Below are 19,444 nucleotides of genomic sequence, written 5' to 3'. Positions count from 1 at the left end.
GGGGACAGAGGGAAATTTTAGCTTAGTTTTCACCTGTGCTGGGAGGACAAGAGACATTCTGGACACATGATGAACCTTTGGTCTCTGACAAAATTTACCATGAAAAATACTTTAGATTTTAGTCACAACAGGGCTGAGCAACACAACTGTTGTTTTCAGGGTACCAGCACCTGCCCTTTAGGTTTTCTCTGTGAGGTGTACCAGGCATGATACTGCCAGATCTGTGGGCCAGGCTTTGACAAATCCCTCCTCCTCTCCCATGGGCCATCCCAGAGCAGTGACATGTCCCTGTATGAGACTTCCTGGATGCTCAGCATCTCTGAAGGACAAGAGCAGGTGAAGAGCAATATGCTTCTCCAGCCTGCCCCATGATTCTCTGCATGATTTCTCCCATTACAACGAGCCCATAGGATCGTCCCCTTTTCTTCCTGGGTTCCCCAGTGCTTTTGGCACTTGGGGGTTGGCCCTCTGCTTGGCCAGCTCTTGAAATGCAGCCACCTCTGGGATGGAGCATAGCCAGTGTTTAACAGTGCATATCAGCAGTCCCCTGTTTGGAACAGCAAGTTTCTAACAACTGCTTCTGGATCGACCTTCAGTGGTGGCTAAAACCAATTATTCTTTGGAGGGAGCCTGACCAGTCTGTGAAAGGCTGCCAACAGCAGGAGGGAATGGGTCCCAGGGCTCCAGGAGACCCTTTCCAAACTTCTTATGTAGGATGTGAAGAGCACTGTACCCACATGAAACAAGAGGAGTTTGGGTAGGCAGGATTTAATTCTCTAAATTGGCATCTGGCCTTGCTAGCAGGACTATTGCTTCCCTTAATAAAAGTGCCATGGGATTTTAATGGTGCCTCCGGAGCCTCTCTCCAGGCATTGCACCCCACTGCTCCATTTCACAGCTCATTTTTGGCATGAAGAGAAGGCTAGCTCACTTATTCAGCTCCCAGTTCCCTGGCTGGAAAGTAGGACTTCCATGTTTTCTCTTTGGAATTCCTGGATACAACTTGGTTACATGGGAAGCATGTAACCTAAAGCAATGTATTGACACGTCTCAGAAGTTTTGGATCAAAAGCTCATTTAAGAGTAATTGCCATGCAACAGTGGGTGTCAGTGTGAGATACCCAGTCTAACAACATTCATAATCCTACACAAATGGTGAAGTTCTCAAATTCTCCATGGGTAACATTTACAGGAAGAGAAGAAGTTAATGTCCAGAACCCAGTTTACTAGATGTATATGTCATATATATATCATTATGCTATGAGCCTTTTACCACCAGTCTCTCTGCAGCATCCTTCATTCCAGTAATCAAAATCTATAGCTATGAGTTCAAAGAGAAGTGTTGTTTCTTGTGACCTTTTTGACAGTGTGCAGTTACATATAATTCTGACAGGTGTTCTTTTTCCTAGAATTAAGTGTAGCTTATAGTAGCTGGGTAGTTTAAGCAGACAGTCCTATAGACACAAAGCCTTTTCATTATAAACAAGAGCAGTTGAAAACTATTCATGGAATTGTGTTACTCTTAGGCTGAAAGAAATCCCCTTGATCCTTAGTACCATTGCAGTTACTGAAACACTAACCTGCTGCCTTTCAGGCTTTTGCAGTGGTGTGTTGTGCTCAGAAGCTGTTAAAGAGGTTATTCTGCAGCTCTGGGGAGTGAGCCAGCTTTTCTTACAGCCCTGCCAATGAAGAAGCAAGTCCAATCCTTTGTCTGGCTCTTTGGAGGTAGCTCCAGATTTTTTTTTGGTCTTCCATATGCACAACAGGTAGTGCTGGCAAGCCAAGGCTAAGAACATAAATCTTTCATGGGGATAGGGAAAGGAGGGAGATTGCTGGAGGGAAGAGTATTTAAATACTCTTGTTGCTGATGGGTCAAAGGACTTCTTATCATCAGCTGAGATGTGCTGGTTCATTTTCCTGGCTGGGCTAGCGCAGCCTTGGAAACGGTGATTCTAAAGATGAGAAAAAGGCAATGATTGTTTTCCTTGATAGTTCACAGCCAATGATATCATGCATCTGGAGGGTTTTGTGAGCCAAGAAACTGAGTGTTTCTATCTGTTGGATGAGTAAAAGTATTGGTTAAGCAAAATGGAGCCATTGTGGAATAAATTATCAATTACAGGAGAAGCACTATGAACCGGAGATGAATAAATCCAAGAGGTTTGAGCTGTTGTGAGGTTTTTCTGATAAGAACATTGCTTTTGTGATCATTGACTGCATGAAGACAGGAATGACCCAACAGTGTTTCATTTTCATCTAATGAAATTGTGTAGTTGAATGTTGAAGAAAAACTGAGAAGATGACTCTCATGTGGCTTATTATTGCCAGAGATTTCAAGGATCCTGGAGAAATCCCAAGGGTCTTCCCTAGCTCTCCTTGTGACTTTTCCAACCCCTCACTGGTCAGCTTCTGCATGTGACTGGGAGCTCTTCCTGTACAGCTTCTCACTTTTGAGAATGGCAGAAGAATGCTTTGAGCTTCTTGAAAGATATAAGTTACCTTTGTATAAATTAATTTGCAAGGGCTGATTGTTTGAAATAGTTGGATTTTCCTCCTGAAGTCTTTTTAAGATTGCATAACTTTTGGGTGGTGAGGCAAGGGATTATTTGCCTTGATTTATGTTCTGTAAAAGACTGCAGAAGGGCTAGAGGCATGGGCCAAATGCTGTTTTATGTCAAATTATGTGAAGGAGCCTTGTTAAGGCTGCTGCAGGAGTGCCATTTCTCCAGCATCCCAAGGAGCTCAGGGCCTGGTGGTGGTGGTACACAGTGGGTTTCTGTCATGGTTGCTTGGGGATATTGATCAAATGCCAAACACTGTGGCTTGCAAGATTCCAATGTTGACTGTGATCTTAGTGTCTCTGATGGTCTCCTCTCTGCAGTGACAAGGCAGGTGTTCCAATTTCTATTGCTGTTGATGCTCAAGTGTGCACCATGGGGTGGTCAGACCTCTCCACAAGAAAAAGAGGCTCTTCTTCCCTGCAGTCCACTTGGTCTGACAGGCAGAAAAACAAAGAAGTGTTTTAGAGGATAATACCTGCCCAGCTTAGGCTGATGAGCTTTCCACACCATGTGTTTCATTTGCAGCATCTGCCAAAAGTAGATCTTTTTGTAGCCTAGGGTCATTGCAATGAACTTACCACAGAGATGCACTTTGGTTTCTTTCCTAAAATCTTGTTGCTTGATGTGGTAACATATGAATAATTCTGTTTTGTCAGTAGAAGGTACCAGCATTGTGGCTCTATCAGTCTTCTTCACAGGGGGTAGTAATCCAACAGGACTACTGATTTTGATTTGCTTTTGTGAAGCAATAAGATTGTTTTCTTAGAACTTTCAGGAGCTTAACACCTTTAAGGTGTATCTCCAAAAGGTAGTTGAAGTCAGACAGTGGTTTCAGAGGTTTTTATAGTGGACTGACAGGCAGGGACATGGATACACAGGCAGTGCAATGGCACAGGGCCCATTTCTGTAGGGAACTAACTTTGCAAGCAAAATATTCCTCTGCAGACACAGATGTCCCCCTCAGGAAGAGCCAAGGGGAGCCTGGCAGATTTTGACCACACTGATGCAGAAAATCCCAGAAACTAAAATACTGAGCAAGAGGGTAAATGCTAGCTTAGAGTTGCACCCTCAGTACTGGAAGTGGGGGACAAAAGAAGCTGCCTGCAGAGTGTGTCTCTCTCTCAGAAGGCACATGAGGGCAGGGAATCTGCTGGCTGCTGCCAGCACTGGGTCTGTGCCTGAGCTGCTCCTGCCGAGGGAGCCCTGCTAAACCAGCCAGATCCTGTGACTGAGGCTTCCCACTGTTTTAAAAAAAAAAAAAAAAGATCCCCAAAGGTGTCAGGGCAAGTACAACTTTCCTTACTCCCCAAAGGTACTAAATTAGATTCATTGCTGCATCTTGAGTCTTGCTGCACGGCACAGCAGACCTTGAAAATCAAGCCATCCTCATATGAACAGTAGGACAGTCTCACCTCTGTCTTCCCTGCATGTGTTGTGGTGTGAGAAGCTTAATTACTCTTTCCTGGGAAGGCACAGGGGGACAAGCACAGGATGGTCTTAGCTCCAAGGCTCCTCTGAAGTGCTGAAGGTGACTAAGGAGGGGTGTGGGAGTGTGAGAATCCTCTCTTTGAAGAGGGAGCACCTGACTGGCCTTGCGTTTCTGCAATTTAAATTTAAATTTCTGCAATTTTAAATTTACAACCAGCTCCATCAATCAGGTTTTTTGGTGATGATGAGCTTATTGCTCCTAGTACATTCCTTGGGTGGAAGTTATAAGCAGACACTGTGGCAGGTTGGCAGTTGGCACACATATTGCATCATTATTAATATTTTCAGTTACACATTTCTACAAACCACTCTTATTGCTCTCTGGGAGCTTCCATAATGTTTACCAAGAGAATTAGCTACTTATAACTTTTACCTATTGAGCAGGAACACTTAATTGCCATAAAAAAATTTCCCTCCTAAGCTTCTCTGAACTAGACCAGCCAAGGCTGAAAGCAGTTGCCATCTTTGAATAGTGCCTGCAGGAGAGTTCCTGGGCTGTGGACAGGCTGGGCTGGCTGTGGAGGGAGGCACAGGGGACTGGGTGCAGGCAGGTAGTGGCTGGGGATGGCAGAGCTGTGCCATGCAGCAGGTGTAGCATGGACCATCTCAGCTTGTGCCATCATTTGGAGTGACAGCCAAGGCCTGTGAGCACGAGCAGATGTGAGCAATGCTGGGCACACAGCTGGGAATCCCAGGGCCAGGGTGTCAGGGACAAGGGCTCACTTTCACCTCAGCCCCAGCACCAGGCAAGTAGTGCCTAACCTCAGCTGCTTGTTGTGCTTGAGGGAAATTTTTCAGGAGGCAAAGGTCTGAGGTCCTGGTCAGAGCTGGCAGAGCTCCACCACTGCATTTACTGCCTGCCTTTTCAGAGCCTTGTCCAGGCACTAAATAAATCAGAGCACTTCCAGTGATGTGGAGATTCCACAGGGCCCCAGAATACGGGCCAATTAAGCACATTTCTTTAGTGCCTACATACCAAGAGTCACAGCAGACTTCTAATGCAAACCTTAACTTCTCTGCTAAACACTTACTTAAACATCATACACCCTATGTGGTGCACATCCCTCATTGCTTTTGCTGTCTATCTGGATAAGACAACAAACTTTGCATTCTTTTTATTAATACTATGTTTTCATTTGTTCCTGTAAAATGCACTGAAAGGGCTGAATCTACCAACAAAAATCAAACAAATCAGTACTGAATTTATCTAATGCCCCTGAGCTAATTACATTAATCACTAATAAGGATATGTCATTATTGTAGAATATTTATAGATATATTTTCATGCATCCAGGTCAGACAACACAGGGTAGAGTTCATCAATCACTTTTGGAAACAAACCACACATCACTTAATGCAGTATTACCACCCTGGTTTTCATTTAGAACCAAGTAAAAACATGGTTATATTTTTAATATTTGTTTATTGTTTGTTTTCCTGCCATTTTCCTGTTTGTTGGCTTGTTTCCATGTGTATATGCTTCTTGAGTCTCTTCTATCCATTTGTTCTCTCTAATTTAGTGATGTTGCCATTTCATGAACCATCTGCTGCTGCCTTCCTGGCTGGGGCCAGGCTCTGAGTTGAGGCTGGAGCGTGGCACCTCTGGCCAGGTGCAGAGACCCAGGGCATGGGCACAGGAGCTGCAAGACCCTGTGCAAAGCCTCTCTAATTGTGCCTGCTTCTGAAGGTCTGTGAAGAAACTTGGTGGATCACCTATGCCTCTTCAGTGTCACAGGCATTTGTATCCCTAAGGGATACTACAAATATAAAGATGTCCTTTCATTGCCTCTCACACATAAACATATTAGGGTATTTCTTGCAGAGGACTTTATGTATTTTTATATCAAGGTCATTGTGGTGCAAGTGGTTACTTGAGTGCACCACGTCCATGGCTGCTGCTTTATTTATATACAGGGCTACATTACTGCATCTGCAGAATGGTGAGGAGCTCAGGCTGCTTCTGCCACTAGAACTTGTGAAATAATCAACAGAGCAAGACTTGCTCATGACAACCCATAAGGAAATCGAAACCCTGTGGAAATTTATTAGAGGCTGTCTATGTAATGATGTGACCAAACTGCAGACAGCTGCAGTGGTCTGGCTGAAGAGCAGAGTATTTTTACTCCATGGCTCATGCAGGTTACTAGGGGACAGCTTATCCACTCCTGCTCCCTTGGAGTGGAGTGGGCTCCCTCCTGCCACCAACATGCATCATACTAGAGGATGGGGTGAACCCATCCCTCTTGAGGCATAGCAGTGACATTCCCCACTCAGAGACTGCAGACTACAGCTCCTATTTGGCTGTGTAGAGACACCACCACCATGCCAAAGAGAATCTCTGTGCAGCTTTTAAATCACTCCTCAATTGATGTTGCTTCATGCAAAGGTTGCTTTTATAGCAAATGGGATCCAACAGCATCATTCCACATGTTGCAGAAGGAATATTACCCCAAGGACTAGGTATTTTGTTTCTTAGCTGTTCTATTTGCCTCCTGGTTTGTGACATGAGTTGTTGCTAGATACTTAATTTTAAATGGAATCTGAGATAAAAATTCAGTTCCTGGGATTGTATTTTAGAAGAATCCCAAATATCATAAGATTTTTTGTGAGGTAGCAACACTGGGAATGAAAACATCTTTCTGACAGGATAAAATATGGATGTAAAGCACATCAAGGCTGGAATGCTTCAATGTATTACTTCTGACTTGTTTTAAAAAATATAATATTTTAATTAGTGCATAGATTTCAGAGCTGCTGATGTAAAGACCAGGGCCTCCCACACTTTGCTATCATCCATGGGGCTGACTACTGCAGAAGTCACATCATCTGCCTAAGGTAGTGATGCTGGGTTTTGATGTTTTGTTAGAAGGCCTCATACACAGAAATGGACTTGTGTGGGAAGGACACAAGTCTGGTCACCCTGGGGTGCTTGTAGGTGAGGCTTGGTGCCTGCAGAGTGTCTGGGGACCCACTGGCTGAGCAGTGGCACCAGGAAGACAGTGGGCTGGTAAAGCCACATCATCAGATGCATGCACATGTTGACAAAGTGTTCTTTTCCAATTTTTCCTGCCCCTTCTCCTACACTGCTAAAATTAAACAATATTTTGGTTGAGGAGACCTCTGACTGCAGTAGCTGGGAGTTGCTAGCAGAAACAGAGGTGTGAAAATTCAGTCAGATCTGCTGTGCAAACCATGGTTCATTAGTAGAGAGGATGCTGAAGCCTTGTGCTCATCCTATTGGTGGGACAATTGCAGGGAAAAGCACAAAAAGAGGTAAAAGCAGGAAATCTGGCACTGCCTATGTGTGTGTGTGGCTGAGCTGCTGGAAAGCACAGGGGTGCAAACCCATGACAGCTGTGTAAGACCAGTGACGTGCAGAATCCTGAGACCAGCTGGGATAAATTAGTAATGTTAACAACTAAACAGGGAAATCTTGCTGGGATACACATCCTTATCCTTATTATGCAGTGTCTGAGGGCTTGTAGAATCCCAGCTGAATCTGCAGTGTCAGAGCAGAAAATTGCTATTAGTATGATGCTATACATGTTATATTGACCAGTTAGTATTTTGTTAAAGCAGGGCTGCTGAGTCTGGGATGGAGGGATGGGGATGTTTACTGTCCTGGCAGCACTGAGACCAGGCTCACCCTGTTACATGGCTGCAGGGCACAGTGTAGCTTCCCAGGCCAGGGCTGCTGGGCACAGCCAAGCAATACAGGACAGCCAGGGGGGAGCAGCTGAGAGCCTGCAGCCCCTGGGAATTACAGCCAGAGCTCATGTTTAGCATCACTGTTTTCATGCAGCCATAAAAAGAAATGTTTGTAGCATTTTAGGGTCTGATCAGGAATACTGGCTCCATTGAAATCAGCAGCATAACTCCCCCTGAATTCCACACAGACAAGATTTAACTCTGTCAGTGCAGAGGCACTGGGGGTTATTGATTTCCTTGCTGAGATTGTCTTTACCAGAACCACAAACATCAGTCACATGCAGTAAACAGGGATAGATAAACAAGGAAAGCTGAAAACATGAAAGTCTGCAGCTCCATCTAGCATAAATTGTTCCCATTTATATAGTTTCCTCCCTGCTCTCATCTGAATTAGGACAAAGAATTCTCAGATACAATTTATGTAATATCAAGAAATTCAAAGTGCTAGTTTTTGACCCAGCATTTTCTAACAGCTCCACTAAAAGAAAATCAATGTCTCCAGTTTTAATTTTTCCCAAGGAATTTTCTTTCCATATCTGAAAGCATCTCGTGTTCACAAAACCACTAGCAAGTAAAATTTGATCAGAATGGCATTGATCTGAATTTGGGTAAATAACAAGCTTTGGGTAGAGGTGCAGGACTTGATAGTTGGGGTTCGCTTCGGTTTCTATTGATGTCTGGTTAATATTTTTATTTTAGGAAAGAAGAAAAAACACTGTATACCCCTGAAAAAGAGGGAGAGGAAAGACCTCTTTTGAAGTGTGTTACTGTTTATTAATAGCCCTCATTGAACTCAACACTTCTGCACAAGGAGCATGCTCACCAGCCTTGTCCTCTGGCCACCTCTGCCATTAACCTTCTACCCTATTGGTGTCTTTCTGGCAGAAGATGCCCAGATACCTTTGGGAGGGAGTGTTTGCAGAAGGGCAGTGCAGAACTGCAGCCATGATGTGTTTGCCAGTGTGCAGTGCCCAGCTCCAGCACACTGGTGACAACTGCTCTTGGCAGGCTGGCAGGGCACGCAAAAGCATGCTGCCACCATTCAGCTCCAAAACAAGGGCTGGATCTCCTTCCAGGCCGACACAAAGCTTCCTCTGGCTGCATCCTGGCAGCTCTGGAAGAAAGCCAGGTCCCAGCCAGGAGCAGTGCCAGCAGTGGTGGGGCTGATGGAGGCAGCAGCTGGTAGGCAAAGCCTGTGGGCAGGCCAGCTGGCAGCACTGTGGTCATTATTTCCAGGATCTGTGGATCCTGGTGGAATAAAAGGGAAGCCTTGATCAGCTGAAGCATATCAGCCGCTTTCTTTGGAAGGAGTGGATTTATGGGCTGTGATCTCTGATATGTCAGCAACAAGCTGGTGCCCTGCCTCTCTCCAGGCAGGAAACAATGGTCACCTCCTTGCTGCCTGCAAGAGGCTGACTGGCATTTCAGGTGGCATGGATGGTTTCAGTGAGGCAGCAGTGTAGTTTGAAGAAGTTTTAAGTCACTGCTGGGAGAAGTGCGTTGAGTCATTAGGCTGCATCACACCCTCAAGCACTCAAATGATTTGATCAAATATTGTTTGTAGTTATTGTAGTTCACCGAGCCGTTGGCGATTGCCCAATTAAAAACTACTAAACTATTCAGAAAGTGTCACTGTAAGTTGAATGTACCAATAACTAATATGTGTCATAGATGTGTTGCTTTATGTCAATAGTAGTCATATAAAGTATATACTGTTTCTGATTTCTCATTGTAGGCAGCTAGACCAAGAACTTTAAAATAAGCCTTTTCAAGAAAATTGGTTATTTTTATGTAGTGCCCTCAATATTCAGCTTGAGCCAATATTTACCTATTCAATCAGACTGAAGTTGAAATAAAGAATGAATGATAAGTATTTGTTAAAACTTTGGAAGCCCCCCTCTTTCCTTTCTTATCTCAGTTTTCTTGATTATCAGCTTGCTGTCACTAATTGCCACACCTAATCACTTTGCCACTAGGAAACAGCCTGGGACTGATAAGAACCAAATATTTGGAAATACAAGCTATATTTGTTAAAAAATGCACCCATGATGGGAGAGGGAATATTAATGAAGAGTCCCCCACAAGTCCATCACCCAGAGCCACACCACATAGCAGTGGCACCCACCTCTGAGTTGGTGTCAAAATGTCACTTGACACCCATCAGGTGCTTATGGTATCTTGTCAAGTTCTTGTGGAGAGGAACATATGGGATCATGGGGGGGTCACCCTGTGCACACTGATTTGGAGGTGGATTTGCTGCTCCCACCCCTTGTAGAGTGTGAAGAGCATCCTGAGAGCCTGGCGCTGGCTCCCAGAGGATGCTGCCATTCCCACTCCACCCCGTGGCCCACGCTGGGGCTGGCTGACCCCCCTTTCTGCTTCAGCTGCTGTGTTTCTGTGCCCAGGTGATCTTCCGAGCCCTGTCGCCGCCGTACTCAGCGGAGGACCCGTACAGCGCGGAGGCCCAGGCGCAGCTGAGAATCACCAACCTGCGGGTGCGGCTGCTGCGGCGGCAGGGCTGCCCCTGCCTGCCCCCCGGCCCGGCCCCCCAGCCCCCAGCAGCCCTGCACTACGCCATCTACGACTTCATCGTCAAGGGCAGCTGCTTCTGCAATGGCCACGCCGACCACTGCTCGCCGGTGGCCGGCTTCAGGCCCGTCAAGGCGGCCGGCGTCTTCCAAGTGGTATGTACGTGCAGCCAGCCGTCTGCGCTGCGGCAAAGAGGGGGTTAAAATAGGGAGGGATGCTACAGAGCATGGTAGGTCCAAGTGTGTGATATTTGACCTGTGATGCTCTGGATTCCAAGCACAGTGAGCAGAAATGGTTGTCACAAAGGAGGTGATCTCCATGTGGGGCTGAACTTCCTTTTGTCTTTGTGTGGGACTCTCATCCTCCAAAGGTGCCCCACCATAATTTGCTTACTTCAGGTAAATCTTTAAAAATATTTAAATTGCTGACACCCATCTGTCCCCAAATGCTAACTTGCAATAACACAATATCTAAAGGATAAAAAATGCAGGGCACTTTGGTAGCAAAGAAGGAGGAGAGTTTCTCTGAAGATACGAGGTGTCATGTGACTACCATTGCTTCTGGAGGATCCAAGGATATTGGGTCAGGTCCTGAACCAAGGGGATAGAGATGGGTTTTGACGCTCACTTATGGGCTTTCTATTGTACTTTGCAATACCCTTCCCTGGATAAAATCCCTGTGTTCTGGTTTCAAGGGGATTCCTATCACAAGATGTCTGAGAAAATTCCTAAGGACCCACCAAAACTAAAATTCCAGGGAAGCAAGAGCCACTAATCCATAGGGAGGGTGATGGGCACAGCTGTGGCCGATACACTGGATGTCTGTGGCATGGCATGCCTGTACCCAGCCGGTCCAGGGACACTTGGTGCCCCCAGCACATCTTATCCTTTCTGCTCATCTAGGCTGGCTCTGAAAACTCTGGCTTTGCTGGCAAAGGAGAAGTAGGGAAAGACAGAGCAGCCAAACTGAATAATGTTAGAAAGAGAAAGATCATTAAAATAAAAGAAGGCAGTTAATCAAGGTAAGGAGTCCAGCTCTTTGGGAAGCTCTCATTTCACTTAAATTACAGTCTCAGACATGAAGCAGACAGGATGTTTCCCTTCTAATAGAGCTAGCCTTGCAACATCTTGAAAATATACCAGTTTGAAAGCATGCAGCGCTGTGATTGATAAGACTGTTTCAAGTAGCACTGCTCTGCTTTCTGCAGATGTCCCCTGAGTGAAAGTCTTTGAAAGGAGCTGTTTGCTCAGGATTATTTTGGTGGGATACAATTGCATGGGAGCGTGCCCTGGAGCACCTCTGAGAGCTGTAACAGAGCCTGCAGCCAAATAGGCTTTCTGTACAGCTACAGCCTATGGCAACCCACGTGTGCAGGTAACAGGCTGCTGTGGGAAGGAAGCAAGTGCCAAAATCACACTGAAAACAGAGCAAGAAATAGCAACAAACCCCTGCACTGGCCCCGAGGGGGAAATTCAACTCTGGTTATAAATGTTTACGTGGCAGGAGTCCCAAAGGTGACGTTCCTACAGTGAGGCTGACTCATTTTGCTGCCTCGTGCTGTGTTTGTTTTGCTTACACCTCATCCTGCATGTCCCGTGGGGGATGTGCCAGTGTAGGGCTGACAGAGCCCCATGGTTTGCAGGGAGGGTCAGGGCGTGGTGAGAGCTTTACCACTTTTTCCATCATAGAGCTGGAGCAGTTTTGGCTGAGCTTAGTTCCATGCCAGGCTCCTGTGGCATGAGGCTATTGCTATTTGGGGACTGCAGTGGCACCGACCTCATGCAACCCAGCCTGGGGTTTACATCAAGATTGGAAGATTGGAAGAGAGAATTATTTCCAAAGCGACAGGAAGAATTCATCACACACGTGAATGAATGGAAAAGGGAGGAAAAGTTGGGATATCTGTGGCTGTTTAGGTGGTAGAAGTCAGAAAACTTCTGAAAAGAGAGTAGGATTACAGAGAGACAGTTTTTATACATTATAGCTGAAAAACTCACAGAAAATATAATTCTGAAGAATTATGACCAGTCATTCAAGAGGGAGATGGAGACTTCAGTATAGTCTTTATGTAACTCTATCTGCCAAGGATTTTATCATAACCATCAGTGTAAAACTGAGGACAACAAAAGCAGGGAAGCACAGTATCATTTCACAATACATTATACAATCTGGCTCTGGTTTTATACTTGTTTAGACAAGAGCCCTCCTGAAGAATATGCTCTAACTTAGAGTGTTAACATCAAAATTTAGGCATGTTTAAGATCATTTAATAAAAAAGCCAAACAACTTTTCCAAAAAATCTATGTGCAAATTTTCTTAACTCCCCACTTGTTCTCAACCTACAGGCAAAATCCTAACTGCAGCCTTAGTTTCAGCCCCTGTTTGGCCAGCAGAAGACCCAGATGTGATATATTTATTTTTCCCTTGGGTTGCCCTGGGCAGTAAGCTGGGCTATACCAGCAGCACTGGGCACAGCTGCCAGGTCTCAGCCAGATCTCTCTCACAAAGTGAGCAGAAGCATTTCAGCCACCTCACCCAGAGATGATCTGACAAAGGGTGGGAATGTGAGAATGCTGGGGGTGAGTTCTGGCAGGTTTGATGCAGGATCCTGACCCAAGGGGCCAGGACAGTCAGCTTTGGACATGGGCTCTGCTTGCTGACACAGGATTCCTTCCACTGGATGTATTTTTTTTCTTAGAAATCTTGGCAATTGTGTGTTGAGAAAGTGACAGTTTTAAAAGTAAATATTGTGAGTGGCTGAAGTTATGAGTGGTTGAGGTTATGAGTCCACTTGGCCATGAGATAATACTTACCTGGGACACCCTCGGGGTGTGGGGTTGGGATGAAAAGAGAGTGACTTCATGAACAAAGAGGGTCTCCTTCTGCCCTGGCAGAAGCAGCTCTAGCTTCATTTTCTGGGATGGGGAAATCTCTGTCTGCAATCTGTCTGGGTCAAAGTTCAACTTCACAGAATCTGATAAGAGATTTGTTTCTGTGCCCCCATCACCATCTAGTTGCAAAACTCTCGATGATCCTCCTCTCCTCCTGGAAATTCCCCCAGCTACCCTTTTTCCTAAAAGAGAATAGTGTTTGTGTAGGAAAACTGATTTTGTTTGAATGTCAGAAGTGCCATGTCTGCCTTTAGGTGAATTCTGAATGTACAGGTGGATTTTCTGGTCTAGTGGAAGGTGTATTTCCAGGAAGACTACAGAGAAGACCTGGCTGCCTTCCTAGGATGGCAAGGGTTGCTCCTCATGGGAGCTGTATGACCCTGATTGTTCCTTGTTGCACATTTGTGTACAACAGACAACTGTCAAGTTGATACAGATACTTTCTCTCTTTCCAACTTCTCCCAAATTTATTCAAAGGGTCACTACCCAAATCTCATCAGCAACAGCCCAGTGCATACACAGGAAAAGATATGCATGGACAAACAGACGTCCTACCATACCATGCTAAGCAGTTGATCACTTTGTGAGCTGTATTACACAGCAAACCACAAATATGAGCAAACAAATGAATTCACATATATAAGAGATCACTTCTGATTTTCAGTGTCCATGAGAAAACTGTTTTCTCCTCTGATCTGTGGCACAGGAGCTTCTCACCCTTTGCCATTGCACTGCATTCTTGGCCTCTTACCAGCCAAAGCATCCCCTTGGCCTGCTTGCAGCTATGGCAAGTGGCTTGCAAGAGGAGAGACAAGTGTTGTGCAAGCCTAGAGATAAGTAGGATCTTGCAATTTAGGACTCCAAAGGGAAAGCAAACCCAGAGATAGCTCACCTGGGCTGTGCAGCTCTGTCTCAAGGTGAGAGCTGGAGTTCATCCATCTCAGAGACTCCTTGGCCCTCCCTGAATGTGGATTTCTGCAGGTTAGCCAATTCATCTCTCCAAACTTTTTCCATAATTATGAAGGTTGGGATCCTGGGTGGACTAAGATACTCTGCTAAAGCACTTCTGTGTAGTTAGGCAGGGTGAATATTCCCCCCTGCTTTGTGGCCAACCCAGTGGCTGTTATAAATTGTTATCATGCTACTGACATCAAAAGATGTTCAAGGTCTTCCAAAGCAGTGCTGACAGAAGCCTATTGTACAAGGAATTAAAAAAACCTCACCGCACAGCCCCCACACCCTGGACAACAAGCTTTGTATTCTTTCACAAGAACAAGATAGGATATGAGAATTTTCTCATGCATAAATTTGGTTGTCTGGTGCTTTGGTAAAAGAATACCTCCCCATGTGCTGACAGCCCCCAGTAGGCATTGGTTCTAAAACTGGCACAGCAGTTTGAGCACAGCACAGTTTAAAAGCTATGGTTTGAGACTCACTGTGAATGCTGCCATTTTCCCTTAGGCTAGTATCATGCCCATTTTCCCTGAAAGTTAAAAAAAAAAAAAAAAAAAAAAGAAGAAAAGGGAAAAAAAAAAAAAAAAAAAAAAAAAAAAAGCAACAGAGAGAAAAAATACCGTTTTAGAAGTTCCAAAAAGGAAATTCTATTAAAAGCAGTTGCCCCTCCCAGCTATTTAGACTGTTTATTCTATCAGGTCTTTGGGACATTGATTTTCTTTTAGTGTGGATTTGTGTTGGACTCCATATAGTGAGTGAGTTCTTACAGTATAAATCAATTCATAACAGGTGACTGAAAGCATTTTCCCCCCATTGCAGCAGTCTTTGTCAACATGATAAATATGGGGGAAAGGATTTTATAGGATTCAACTAAAGAAAAAGCCCTATGTATTTGCAATCTGAAAGGAAGCACTGGAAGGTTATAATTTGGCAACAAAAGGCTCTGGAAGGAAGCATGCCCTAGCAACTGTCTTTGTATAGAGAATCAGCCGCTCGTTTATCTTACAGAAGGCAACTTTTGTAACAGTGTTTGCATTGTGCCCTCTAATGACTGACATTGTGACAGGGTTGTCAAGCTAAGAAGGGGAGCAGTGTGAAAGTGAACTGGGATATAAAGACCCCATGACAAAATGAAAAATGTTATAAGAAGGCCTTGCTGCTTAAATGAGGCAGGAGCCGTGTGAATGCTTAAAGGAGTGAGTGAGACATACTGGGAAATGTGTTTGTGTACTTAGGGATGCTCCATAATGACCCTGGTGGGCACGCCTTACAGCTAACTGTAAGGTGAGGTGAATGAAAAGGGAAGAAAAGATGTGCTCTTTCGCCTGTCAGTGCACAGGGATCCCATTCTGCCTTCAGAAAGGTGATGAGATGCTGGAGAAATCCTGAAGGCCAGGTACATCACTTCCCCAGACTGCCCTGTGTCCCAGCAGAGCTGCTGGGCTGCTTTCTCCCCGTCTCCCAGCTGCTCCGTGGCATGACAGGGTATTGGCATGGCAGACCAGTCTTGCAAGTGGCCCTCCTACAGCTCTTACAGACATTAATTTTGCCCAGTGTAGACAGTCTGTTGGCTGTTTTTCACCTGCTGCCACTTCTCCTTGTATTACCCCTTCTTGTCCTATCTTTCTTGCATTTCTAGCTTCATAGTATTTCTTTATAACTAAAAAAAATATGCATGTCTACCTGTGGGCTGCAAGAAAAGGCTTACTAGTATCCACCTATTTTGTTTCTAATACATAAAAATGTTTGCTGTCATGCTGGAATTATGTAAAAGAAATCATGTATTTTCTTCAGTGACATAAATCTAGGTTGGAGAGACATTTTAAAGCAGAGCTGTTTTGGATGGTAGTCATTGTAACGCTATTCTAAGAGAATAAATACTTCACCCTGAGGCAAGGTTTTTGAATCACTTAGGTCTGACTTTTCATTAAACTTAAGTGAAAAAGGAATATGGAAAAGAAAGTACCAACTAAATGGTACTAAATGAGAAGCAAGCTGTTAAAGACTGTTACTCTCTGCTCCCTTGGTTTGGCTGTTCATTCAGCTCTTTGGCTTCTTCCTTAGTGGGTCTGCACCCCACATTCTCCCTGGCTGAGTGGGGTTGAGGCCACCATGGAACTTGAGCAGTGTAGAATTTAGGAAACCTGCTGCCTTTTCCAAAGCTTATTCCCAAAGATTGGAGACTGGGTAGCTGCTTCTGATACAGAAGCAGGGTCAGCCAGGCCATTGCATCCCATGGCCATGCAGGTGATCCCACTGAGTCCCCAGCCCTGCAGAAGCAGGGACACACAGTTTGCAAAGTGTGCATTGCAGGCTGGGCCACTGAACAGCCATGCTGGGCCACTGGACAGCTGTGCTGGGCCCTGCCCAGGTGAGCAGAGGGTGTGTGGGATCCACAGTGGGATCTGTGCTTGGGAGGGAGCAGCTGATGGAGCCTGGTTGTCATAAACCCTGAGGAAAGGAAACTGCAAAGCAGTTTGATCAGTTAAAAATCCCTTATGATAAGAATGGGGAATATGTTCCCCCTGGCTCATCTGGACAGCACCCACTGAGTCAGGCTGGAGCCCAAGTCTACAGACCTCTGTGCTGGTCCTGCACTTGCCTTTATACAGACATCAGAATTGTGCTATTCTGTTATTTTTTAAGCTTTTCAGCCAGACCATTTGTTTCCTTTTGCCCAGGTGCATGGCACCTTTACAAGCAATCAATACCAGGAGTGTCACGCCATGCTCTGCCTCTGTCTAGATAAACACCAGCTGGCTTGATTTGCATCATCTCCAGCTTGGCTCTTTTGCAGCTCTCCTTGCCACAGCATGAGAGACCACAAGCCTTCCACTGCTGCAACTGTTTTTTAATTATATACAACCTCTTTCCTTAATATTAATATGTTGGTGCACAGCTGTTCAGTGGTTTGCTTACTAGCTCTGTATGCCAAATTAATGGTGGCACAGCAGATTCTTGGGATACCCATCCTATTCTATTTTCACCCACCTTCCCTTATTCCAGCAATGCAGCATGATACATTATACAGTACTTGTGCTTTCAGGAAATCCAAGCTGTTGCTCTTTGGAACCATGAATGCTCCTTGGTGGGGCATTTTGCCTTGCTCTCTGCTGGAGTATTGGAATGCTTAATCCTTTGAGGGTTTCTGAGGTTCTGCTGAGTTTCAGATGAGTTTTTGGATTATTAATGCTGATCAGCCTCTGGATGATTGATTGGGTCCCCACTGATTCTTTGTGTGGCTTTGGCAAGGAGGAAACTGAATTTGGAGGGTGAGGCTACAGTCTGTGGGCACAGAAAGGGGGAGCACACATCCCCATAGTAATCCCAAGTATCCCCATGTCTGAGACAATTTCTGTTTGCAATTCTCCCATGTCCTTCTTACTTTGGCATCATGATTGCAAAAGCATCAAAGAACCCCTGGTTCTGCCCATGGCACTCTCTGACTCCTTCTGGTCACCTTCCCTTCCTGATCTCGTATGTCCTGGGTCTGGTGGGTGCCTCTTCCCTTACAGCTGGGACAGTCCTGTGAGGAAGGATTTCTGGAGGTTGTCTCTGGCCACAGATGTGATTCAGGCTAGTACAACATGTCTAGCCCTAACCACTCAATGGCCAAAGGGCTTGCAAAAAATTCCTACCAAAAGTGGCATCAAAGAGTTAAGACACCATCAAAACCACTAGAAGATGACCAGTACAAGTTTAGTCATCTTCTGTTTCCATACAGATGTGTATGCTTTTAAATGTGTGTGAAGAGATTCTGTAACATTGGTTTGTGTGTGGACCTTGCCTAAAAAAAATGTGAGAAATTTGTTGATGAATGGTAATTTAGGAAAGGGAGGTATCCGAGAGTTTGAACATTTTGTTGGTGGCAACAAAAATGAAAATATGAAAACACAAGACACATTTTGAGAACTAAATATACCCTCTGCAAATTTGTTGTTTCTTTTCTATATTTACTTCTCATTCTTTTCAGACATTAGCACTCATTTAAACTTACATCAATATGGTAAGCCAGACAGTATCTGCAGTGAGACCAGCTAATACCTGTGATGAGGCCAGATAGCACAGAAAACAAAGTTAGCTTAGTATTTCACTTTAGCTTAGATGCTTGTGCATTCTGACTCCATCTGTATCTATCCATTGCTTACAAAGCCCAGTTGCTGTTGTGTATTTTTTGATGGTCTAACATTTTAATAGGAATGAACTCAATAAGTTTTTTAATGATCTTGATATTTTCATTTCTGCTTAAAAGTCTTTGAAGGACTTTCCAGATCAGTTTTGAAATTTCGTCTGTAGTGGTTATATTTTACTCCTGTGAGTCAGCAGCTGAAATCTATCCATTACAAATGAATAAATCAGAAAGTCATCATTAGCCAGTAGTATGTGGTGTGTGTATGCACCTATGTAACGAGCAGGAGCTGTTTACAACGTGTTCAAGGTCCTCTTCTGTTTTGTTTACTGTTCAGGCTTTTCACAGGAACCTTTTTGTGGCAGTCTCAGCAGTTAGGAGCAGCACACTTGTAAAACCACAAGTTAAACTGTGTGCAAGGCACCATTTACTAGCAGCAGTTAAAACCATGCCCCAGCTCCAGGCTGGATCACCAGGCACCCCAGCCACCCTGTGTTGCCCCTGATGCCAGAATCAGCCAGCAGCAGGAGCAGCTCCATTGTTTTATGTCCAAGCTGTGGCATGAGCACAGGACCACACTGGCAGGGCACACTGAGACCCCCAGCTCGACCATGAGCAGCAGGAGAAGCCAAACCATGCATTTAAAAGCAAAATGTGGAGCAGAGTTAAGCTGCAAGCACGGGCACATATCAAAATAGCCACAGTAGGTAGCTCCTGCCATTCTCCATGGGAAAAGGCAGGGCCTTCAGCCTTGCCAGCAGAGCCATGCTGCAGCAGAGCTTCATCTCGTTGCACCCAGGCACTGCCAGGCTGCTCGTGCCCTCTGGCTACATCCTGTTTGCTTTGCACTTGCCAACAGGGTGAGTAATGCCAGCGACTGACAGGGCAGCTGGCACCAAGTGTGCTGTGCTGGCTTTTCATCTCTAATTACCCCCTTACACTGGGCTGTCTAGCTGCTAAATTATCTGTCATGAGCATGTCCGAGTAGAGTCAGTCACAGACCTTGTGCTATCCTTCATTCTCCCTTTGTGGGGCAAAAATTCTGCCTAGGATGAGTACACATTTATGTTTCATGGGGGTTGATTTTCTTTTTTTCTCATACTTATTTGTGCTGGAGATAGCTGGGCACACATGGAGCTAGGTGCTGAGATTGTAGGTGCTATTCCTGCAAAGGTGTATTCATGT

The 19,444-nt window shown here is 45.0% G+C and overlaps 1 protein-coding gene across 2 annotated transcripts in view; it reads left to right on the top strand.

Annotated features, from left to right (window-relative positions):
• NTN4 (netrin 4) overlaps positions 1 to 19,444 on the top strand; it is a 46,897-nt gene that overhangs the window by 10,336 nt on the left and 17,117 nt on the right. For both annotated transcript variants that reach the window (XM_079304855.1, XM_079304856.1), the window contains exon 3: positions 10,162 to 10,440. In XM_079304855.1, coding sequence (XP_079160981.1) covers positions 10,162 to 10,440 — 279 coding nt within the window. The remainder of the gene's footprint in view (positions 1 to 10,161; positions 10,441 to 19,444) is intronic.

The sequence above is a fragment of the Erithacus rubecula genome, assembly GCF_903797595.1.
Source record: "Erithacus rubecula genome assembly, chromosome: 4".
Taxonomy (NCBI): domain Eukaryota; kingdom Metazoa; phylum Chordata; class Aves; order Passeriformes; family Muscicapidae; genus Erithacus; species Erithacus rubecula.
Note: the sequence above shows the minus strand (reverse complement) of the source record. Positions and strands in the feature narration are given on the sequence as shown.